This window comes from Maniola jurtina, chromosome 19 (genome assembly GCF_905333055.1).
Source record: "Maniola jurtina chromosome 19, ilManJurt1.1, whole genome shotgun sequence".
In the NCBI taxonomy this organism is placed as follows: domain Eukaryota; kingdom Metazoa; phylum Arthropoda; class Insecta; order Lepidoptera; family Nymphalidae; genus Maniola; species Maniola jurtina.
Window position 1 is genome coordinate 1,621,424 of NC_060047.1, and position 9,531 is coordinate 1,630,954.

Consider the following 9,531-nt stretch of genomic DNA (forward strand, 5'->3'; position numbering starts at 1 on the left):
CTGCAAGTTGAAAAATATGGATACGGATTAATCAGTCTGGATTTGTTTTTCAAGGATCTTTTAGCAAGGAAATGAAAACAAATGTTTTTTATTCATTACTATGTAGATGGTGTCCGGTGCTTCGCCCGCATGGATTGGTCAAATCCCCTGCAGCATCAGGATTGAGGAGTTGGAATTCAAATTTTTTATAGAACAATGTCGCAAAGTTCCTCTATCGATTCAAAAAAAAAAAAAATTACGCAAATCGGTTCAGAAATCTTGGATATTTCGGTGTACATAGGTAGAAAAACACAACTCTTCCATTTTTTAAACTTGGTTAAAAAGTAGCCTATGTTTACTCCTTGGTTAATCCTCTACTTGTCTGTTAAAGTTCTGTCAAAACAGGTTCGGTCATTCCGAAGATTAGCCTGTTCAAACAGACAGACACTTCAATTTTATTTATCAGTATAGATAGATACACACACACTTGACCACAATCAATCAATGTATGTTTAAATGAAAACTCAGGAATGTAGAATCGGGGTCTCGGGAATGCAAATCAAGAATAAAGAATAGCAAAGCAGTGAATCAATAAAAATACGAAAATCAAAATCTTTGTCCCTCTAAATCAATAAATGTCTAATGGAGGCAATGCCTGCATTTTCAAAAATCAACTCTGCATACCCGCGGACCACTGATTATCTCAAAATGTTTTACAGAAATGTATGAAACAATCATAATATTGTTATGGGGGAGTTAAGGTAAATTGGAACCTCAGCCCTAGGAGTTAGGTCTCGTTGTTGCACTGTATTAATAATAATGGCCAAAACGCAGTTATTAAACAATAATAATCAATTTATGTTGCACACAAATCTAACGTTTATCTTTGTCGACTTTTTGGTAACGAAAGGATAATTTTTACAATAACAAAAACTAGTCTTAAAAAAGTTTAAACGCTTCAGCTGCCATGGTTATAATTTTATAATTTTCGTCGTTGAAAATAACTACAAAAGAATATATTTTTATTCAAATAAACTTTTACAAATGCTTTTGAATCTTCAAAATAATTTACAAAGTAAGAATTGCCATCATTTTCAAAATGTTCACTATGGAAAGAGACAAAGATTTTCGCTGTTTGTGTACAACAAAAATTAGTACCATAAATCAGTACGAAACTAGGCTTAAAAGTTAACTCGTAGCAAAATATACTATTTTGCACTGTATTTTTTAAACTGTAAGACATAGGTTTTGTATCTTACATTTAAGTAAAACTAATTTTACGATTTTGTCGCCATTTTTGTTTTTGTATTAATTGTAATTTCCATGTATTATCTGTAGTATGTATCCGCTTTTGTTGTCTATGGTTGGAATGTTGTTGACTAAAAGTAGATTCGAGCTAGAAATCAGGGCTATAAAGCCAGTTTAAAAAGAATAAAACACTTGAGTTTTATTGAACCAAAACAAACAAAAAAAAAGAAAAAAGTAAGCGGCTACAACTTATAATTATTTTATTTGCCGTTTGCTTTAGAATTACTTATTTTGTAAAAAAAAAACATTGGACACAAACAAAATAAGTATAATTATAAAAAAAATTCAAAAGAAAAATGAAACCGACTTCAAAAACCGCAAACACTAAAAAGTAAGCTATTACACTGATCGAAGATATTCATCAGATCTTCACCAAATTTATATGGGACCACCTGCATAGTTACCCTTTCAAACAAAAAAAAAATCCAAATCGGTCCAGGGGTCTTTGAGTAATCGGGGAACATACATAAAAATATAAAAAAAGATTCCGACGAATTGAGAACCTCCCCTTTTTTGGAAGTCGGTTAAAAAAGTTATTGAATTTTTAGTTCACATATGAACAGCGCCATACAGCCGTCGTATATATAAACTTTTATCCTGATATAATATGAGAGCGTTCGTGCAGAAGTGTTGTCATGTGCGATTATTGTGTTCAACCATAGCATCAGCAAGCATAGCGATTATCGCTATGATCTATAGAATGCACTTTGACTTTGCTCAGACTTAAGTTTCAGTTGAAATGATAGATACAGTTGGACATAAATCTCATTTTAACTGAAACTTAAATCTGAGCAAAGCCGAAGTAGGTACGCTCTATAAATCTCAGCCAGAGCAAAAAACTGAGTCTTTTTCGTATCAACTTAAACTCGACTTTAATTCTTTGACATACTGTTGAAATTGGCATACTACGGAAGACGCGTACCGCGCTTGGCCGTGTCTCAAATTTTTAAACTATTTTTCAGAAGTAATAGACTCATCGCCAATGAAGGTATCAGATTTTAAGTTTTATCAAATGTACAACAATTATTATTACTTATACTATATGACAAATAAAAAATTGCGATAAAATAATTCTTAATTTTATTTTGTTCCTAATTGAAACAAGCCTGGAAGTTACAAAGTTATTTTATTTCAACTTCTGCTGTTCTGGCTATTGGATTCGTTAAATTTTTTGCCTTCCATTCTGCGTTAGTAAAAATCCAAAAAAACATTTTGTTTAAGTATAAAGGCATTTATTTATTCCTTATAATAATTATAGTTAATTATTTCTACACTTAAATTCTATATTATAATCTAACAAATTTTAGGAAAGTCTCATGGAGTTGATATTTTTATTTTACTGAATTGAAAGTTGCAGGGAAAAAGAACGAGGCCTGTTAATTGTACAAATGTCAGCGAAAACGCGCGCTTTTAGGGTTCCTTACCCGATGGGTGCTAACGGGGCCCTATTACTAAGACTGCTATCCGTCCGTCTGTCCATCTGTCTATTAGCGAGCTGTATCTCCTGAACCATAATAGGTAGAGACCTTAAATTTTCGTATTCTACGATGGATGAATTTAAACTTTTTAAATTCATCCAGTGTCAAGCCGACACTCCAGGTCATCAATTTAAAGCGACTTGCAGCCAGAAACATTTTGGTTGGAATGGCCAATCCAATAATAATTAAGTAGTACGTAGAGATCGTTGGCAGGTTGATATTGTAGGTAAATCCTCCAACTATACAATACATAAGAGCAGGCACTCTAAAGTATCACTCAGCATACTGAGAGAAAATTGAGGTTCCTCCTGATTTTCTGCTTTGCCAAAAGCTTTTTCGTTCCCGATTTCGGTAATAATTTCGCGATTTCCGGATTTGGTAGACGCACTTAGTTACGTGGTAAAAGTTTTCTCTTTTGAAAGAAAAGTGGAAACGCTTTTGGAAATACAAGAAAACGCTTTGGGAAGAAGAAAATTAGAAAGAAACTTAGCGTGCTGCTGGTAAAGCGTCGGGCGAAATGCGATTGGCTGGCGAATGGCGGGTGCACGCGATTGGTTGATCAGTCGGTGCGAGTGCACGCGATTGGTTGATACTTGACGTCATACGTCGACTTTCGCTTCCCGTATTTGCCAACTTTCTCCCACTACGCTGGTTCAGGTCCAAGTTGTATGGCGGACACTTTGTACGTATGAAGTGCCTGCCTAAGCCGCAATGACGGGCGCTAGGAGTGGCGCGACGGGTACAGCGTTCTTCTGCACGTCGACGCAGCAGCAGTTGGAGATGAGGTGGTACTCCTTGCACGAGTTCGCGTACAGGAACTTGCAGTCCGTGCGCCGGCACGAGTACGGGTGGTCTGCGAACGGATGGAGTAATCAATGTAGCTACTGAAAACAGCTAAAACTTAAAACCTAAGTTCTCTCTATAACTCCGATAGACAGCCACTGATGGACCCTAGGTCTTCTGAAAGGATCTTTGTACAGAACATGATCGCCTAGTGCCCAATACGCCGGGCTCCTAGTCGAGGGTTTGGGGTTCGATTCCGGGCACACACCTCTAACATTTCGGAGTTCCGTGCGTTTTAGGGCCGATTTTTCTATCGTCAAATAACTTTTCTCTGAGGATTTTTTTTTCAGTTTTTGTATAGGAAATCTGTCAATAAGTCAAATTTAAAGCAGGCATGCCTGAGTGTTCTCCATAATGTTCTCATAGGTGTGTGAAGTCTGTCAATCTGCAACTGGCCAGCGTGGTAGACTATGGCCAAAACATTCTGATTCTGAGAGGAGACCCGTGCTCAGTAGTGAGCTAGCGCTTGGCTGATTAAGACAATGATGATGAACATGATCTGGTGCCGCTAAATATCCAGCGGTGTTTAGAACGCCATTTCAGGATACCTACGTTAAAGTATTTTGTGGATAGCGCAACGTTAGCAGACATTTTAACGACTCCCGTGACGCTGTAAGCGCTATGGTCTTATTAGTGGGAGGGCCCGGGTTCGTTCCCGACAGGGATTTGGAATTTCATAATTCCCAAATTTCTGGTCTGGTCCGATAAGAGGCTTCGGCCGTGGCTAGTTACCACTCTACCGGCAAAGCCGTGCCGCCAAGTGATTTAGATTTAGCGTTCCAGTACGATGCCGTGTAGAAACCAAAAAAACTACCATACCCCTTCTAAGTTAGCCCGCTTCCATTTAAGACTGCATCATCACTTACCACCAGGTGAAATTGCAGTCAAGGGCTAACTTACCTATATCTGAATAAAAAAAAACCATGTACGTTCCAATATACTTACATCGATTATCATCACAGCAGCATGAGTCGTGGTCATGCTTGTACGAGCAATAGCTGTACACCGAAGAGTCGCATAGAGGACAGCCGGGATGAGCGCCCGGCGGCCCTTCCGGCCGGTAGGGGTACTGCCCCGGGTACCCGCCCGGATACCCGCCTGGGTAGCCATCCGGGTAGCCGCTGCCATACTGCCCGTATCCGATCCCGCCTCCTAACAAATATTCCCATATGTCCCTTATTCCAAAACCTGTAGGATTGTGAGCGTTAGTGAATGGTGATGAATGACAATGAATGAATGGTTGCTGTAGCATTAATTGCATTGCGTTTGCTTGGGTTAGGTAGTTCGAGAATTCCCCAAATTGCTAATGGTCTATGGATGTGAGGGTGGTATTTATAATGGTAACTATGAATGCTTTGTTTCTGATATAAGACCCTGGAGAAATACTGAGATTTAGGCAAACGATCAAAAAGCAGAAAATCGATAAATCTAATGTTGAAATTTATAGAGCGCACTTTGACGAGGTATGCTCAGACTTAAGACACTTAAAACGAGACAGCAATAAACCTAGTTATTGCTGGCATAAACTGTTTTAACTGAAACCTATATATGTACCTACTATTATGTCTGTCTGTCTGAGTTAAAAAATTTTAAAATCTGAGCAATGTCAAAGTACGCTTTAAGATCTCAGCTAGATAGATTGAGTTTTAAATTAAGGTAAATAATAATTATACAATAATTTATAAGGTAAATAAAGATGACAATAGATGAGAATAAATAAATCATGCGACCGACTTGTGTTCTTCTATAGATATAAAACTAAACTTAGCTAAGTAGGCTACCTACTTTATTATCTTTAGAAGACACAAACAAAAACTGTTAGTGCATTTTAATGAGTTTTTTGCACATGACACTCGTTAATCTAACCTGGGTGGATTTTAAACTTTGCCACTGCATACATAATTAATCTTGATACTTGAATCATCAACACAGATAAACCTCGTACAGATTGAAGTTTAACTCGCAGTTAAGCCAAGGAAATACGTTATGTAATGTAAGTATAACAATAAAGAGATAATGATCTTTAACTTTTGGTAATTACAGAGCATAATTAAGCTAAATTTTTTGGGGTTTGACCAAGATTTGTAACCTTGATGATGTACTAAGGAATACCTATGCATTCAAATGATTTTTTTTAAAGCATCATGCCTTGCTTCCTCATTTCTTATACCAACTTAGGTACAAATGGTATGGAATTATCATCCTCATCATCCCATCGTCGGCTCACTACTGAGCACGGGGGTCTAAGTGCAGTTCGGCAGACCTCACGCACCTTTGAGAACATTATGGAGGCAACAATGCAGTTTTCCTAACGATGTTTTCCTTTACCGTTAAAGCGCCGAAAACATAACAGCTCCGAAAAGTCAGAAGCCCGGAATCGAACCCCCGACTTCCCGAATATGATGTCTTAACCGCTTGGCTATCACCGCTTTCAAAGTCAAAGTCAAATCATTTCATTCAAATTGGGTATATATATCATATATAGAAAAAGTGTGGAGAAAAGAAAATTTCGAAGATGAAAACTATTTAAGTACCTACATAAATAATCTATACCTATACTAATAAATAAAATTGAAAAATCTTCGGAATGGCTGAACCTATTTTGAAGGAACTTTCACAGACAAGTAGAGGATTAACCAAGGAGTAACATAGGCTAATTTTTTAACCGACTTTAATAATGGAGGAGTTGAGTTTCTACCTTAAGTACACTGAGATATAGTTAAAAGGTATTAACGATGAGGAGAGTTATTTTAAAGTGTGATATTAATTGAATGAGATCAATGCCCTTTAGACGGTGAATGAACTTAATGAACATGTTTGAATTATTTAGGTATTCAACCATATGATTTGATTTATCCATCGCCCGATACCCAAAAACCTGCCCCGGTATTACGAAACTTGTGATCAAATTAATTGAGACCATCTCAATCGTTATTATTAGATATTTATTTAATTTAAAGGTGGGTGTAGGTACTTAACTATTCTATTTATGGGACTTTTCATTTACCTATAGAAGAGACCTGTGTGCAGGTTGACTCTTGGCAAACTAGTTGGGAGGTCCCAGATGTTTGGAATTTTTTAGTTGTCTTTGGTCCGGTCTGGTAAGAGGCTTCGGCTGTGGCTAGTTACCGGCAAAGACGTACAGCTCCAAAAATATGTAGCATCCCGGTACGATGCCGCAATGAAACTTTGTACCTAGTCGTATAGGGCTCAACATAATATTATCCATTCCAAGTTATCCCGCTTGCATCTTAGAATGTACCGTCACATAGGACATACGAGGTAGACGCCTCCCATCTGGATCCAGAGAGATCATAGTCAAGGAATAAGTTATTATAAAAAAACAAAGGTGTTTCTAAAGATAATTTACAAATTTTCTCATAATCTTTTGTAAATAAACGTGAAAAAATGAAAACTTTAGGAAAATAGGACTTTTTAGGACTTCAAGACTCCTATATCGATATCTACCTACCTAAGGATTGAGACTATCGCACATATTATTAATAAGATCAAAGTTTCGTAATATGGGTGCTAAATATGATGCTTGAATCGATTAAAAAAAATGATAGTTAAAAAAAATTGAGACTGAATTTACCGTTATTTACCGTTTAATTTGTTTCTGCTGATATCGTAATTGTTCGGAGTGAGACCTATATTAAAATATGCATAAATAGTTAATAAGGTATTTTATTTTTAGAAAAATTAGGAATTAAAAATGGATTAAATCTAGTTTATTTACTTATTTCGTTCTAATTACCTAGTTACTTAATTATAACTAACTCCAAAACAAAAACTAAAGAAAATAACTTACTGAATCCAAAATTAAAAATTAAATGATTCCTTATTTTATACAACTATCAAGGTTGCAAAATGGCTGAACAGATTTTGATGAAATTTAGCTAAACGATCATGAGATATTTGCATGATTAGATCATGTGCATATTTGAGTTCTGAAGCACAAATTAAAAATAATGAATTAATTATCTCAATTATAATCGATTATTATTAGAATATAACAGATATTTGATTATTTATAAAATAAACTTACCATATCCAATGGTAATAAACGTCACAAATACTATAACAGTTAACTTGGAAGACATTTTGTATCACTTATAGTTAACTAATTAATATATTGTTTATTACAATAAAATCATGTGTGTTTGTAAGTCACAAGCGGTGCGTTTCGCAGGTGGGAATTGAGTGTTGTTATAAAAATGCGCGTCGCAGCTAAAGCCTTAGCCAGATCTACCGGTACACTCGTGAATATAATTTAATAGATTTTAATTATTATTAATCTTCTTTTTTTTAATAAAGATTATTCGCCATTTAAATAATGACTAACATTCCTCTTTCCCCTCCAACTAAGCGTTAAGCTTGTGCTAGGATTGGGTACGACAATAGTGCAACAGGTGGGGTTTGAACCGCCGATCATTCGGATTTCAGTCCGCTCCTATAACCGTTGAGCTATTGAGGCTTTTATCTAGGTGCTACGTACCTCAGTAAGGACAGGAAATTTTAAGCCACTGGTAAATTCGATATCGAAAGTGGGGCGCTTCGAATTGTCATACAAAATAACTGCATTTCGTATGGCACATGTATTTCGGCGTACTCTTTCTACTGTCTAAGTAAAGTCAACTGTCAATGGTATAAATGCTCTATAAATCTTAACAGGGCTCTCTCCGTCACTTACTCCATACAATCGTAGTTCCAATTTCATTTGAACCAAAGTTCATGAAATTTGGCAGACATATTCTAGAAGCTAATATCTGTGCCTGTAGTGTTTTAGATTTTTCTAGAAATATGTAGTTATTTTCCTAGAAATATGTAGTGAATTTTTAAGACCGCGTAACTTTGAAACCGAATATTTTAACAGAAATCTGGAAAACCACAGGCATAGATATTAGTTTCTAGAACATGTCTGCAAAATTTCATGGACATTGGTTGCTTAATATTCAAATGAAATTGGAACTACGTTTGTATGGAGCGAGTGACGGAGAGACCCCTCTTAACCTGTGTGGGTAGGTACCTACTAGATATTGTACGCAAATAGGTAAGTTCAAACAAGCTTTTCGCTAACCACTTGTGCGCTCGCATGTACACAAGTGCACTATTCTGGTCCAAGGGTTCTAGCACTCTAGTGCATGTCCTTAACTCCTAATAGGGCCCGTTCTCCAGCGCCAATTATAATGTACACTATTAATAATTATTATTCTACTATAAATATTATTATTTATTACTAAGCATCTACCTATCTACTACCAGTCTTACTGACTAGGTACCTGACGTAAATGTCTTAGCGATTAATGCAGGCTGTAATTGGATGGTTATTTATTTGTTTGAATAAAATTATTAAGTAGGTATTTTATTTTGTTTTTAGCGTACCTACCGTACCCGAATTAGACAGTTCAACTATTTCTTTCCAGTAGTTCAACTGCATCTAAATCCTTTTAACAGGGCTCTCTCTAGATTTTTCTAAAAATATGTAGTTTTAAAATTACAGGGGCTCAAAGATTTGTATGAAATTTTTTAAGACCGCGTAACTTTGAAACCGAATATTTTAACAGAAATCTGGAAAACCACAGACATAGGTATTAGTTTCTAGAATATGTCTGCAAAATTTCATGGACTTTGGTTGCTTAATATTCAAAAGAAATTGGAACTACAATTGTATGAAACGAGTGACGGAGAGAGCCCTCTTAAGAGTTGAAACCATAAGGTTGAACTAGTGGGGAAAAATTCGCATTAGTTCAACGGTTGAACTCTATGGTTGAACTAATTTCAAACTAGTGGGAACACAGATTTAAGAAAAAGACGGAACGAGCGATTACTATTACTAGGTCTCCACTGTCCGTCCGTTTGTCTGTCAACGAGCTGTATTGTATCTCATGAACCGTGATATGTAGAGTTGAAATTTCACAGC

The 9,531-nt window shown here is 36.2% G+C and overlaps 1 protein-coding gene across 2 annotated transcripts; it reads right to left on the reverse strand.

Moving 5' to 3' along the window:
• Positions 1-2,350: 2,350 nt before the first annotated feature.
• LOC123875272 lies at positions 2,351-7,820 on the reverse strand. 2 transcript variants are annotated; one of them, XM_045921019.1, is made up of 4 exons: positions 7,657-7,820; positions 7,214-7,258; positions 4,554-4,760; positions 2,351-3,618 (listed from the first exon to the last, which is right to left on the reverse strand). In XM_045921019.1, the coding sequence occupies exons 1-4, from the start codon at positions 7,709-7,711 to the stop codon at positions 3,467-3,469; spliced, it is 459 nt and encodes a 152-aa protein (XP_045776975.1). In that variant the 5' UTR covers positions 7,712-7,820; the 3' UTR covers positions 2,351-3,466. The 2 variants fall into 2 exon arrangements, with proteins under 2 accessions (XP_045776975.1, XP_045776976.1); XM_045921020.1 differs by lacking the exon at positions 7,214-7,258 and having other exon boundaries at positions 4,554-4,796.
• Between the last annotated feature and the right edge of the window lie 1,711 nt (positions 7,821-9,531).

Coding starts and splice junctions, on each gene's coding strand:
- LOC123875272 (XM_045921019.1), bottom strand. CDS start 7,711: ATGTCTTCCAAGTTAACTGTTATAGTATTTGTGACGTTTATTACCATT. Junction 7,259..7,656: donor GTTTATTACCATTGGATATG/GTAAGTTTATTT, acceptor ATTTTAATATAG/GTCTCACTCCGAACAATTAC. Junction 4,761..7,213: donor CAGCAGAAACAAATTAAACG/GTAAATAACGGT, acceptor AATATTTGTTAG/GAGGCGGGATCGGATACGGG.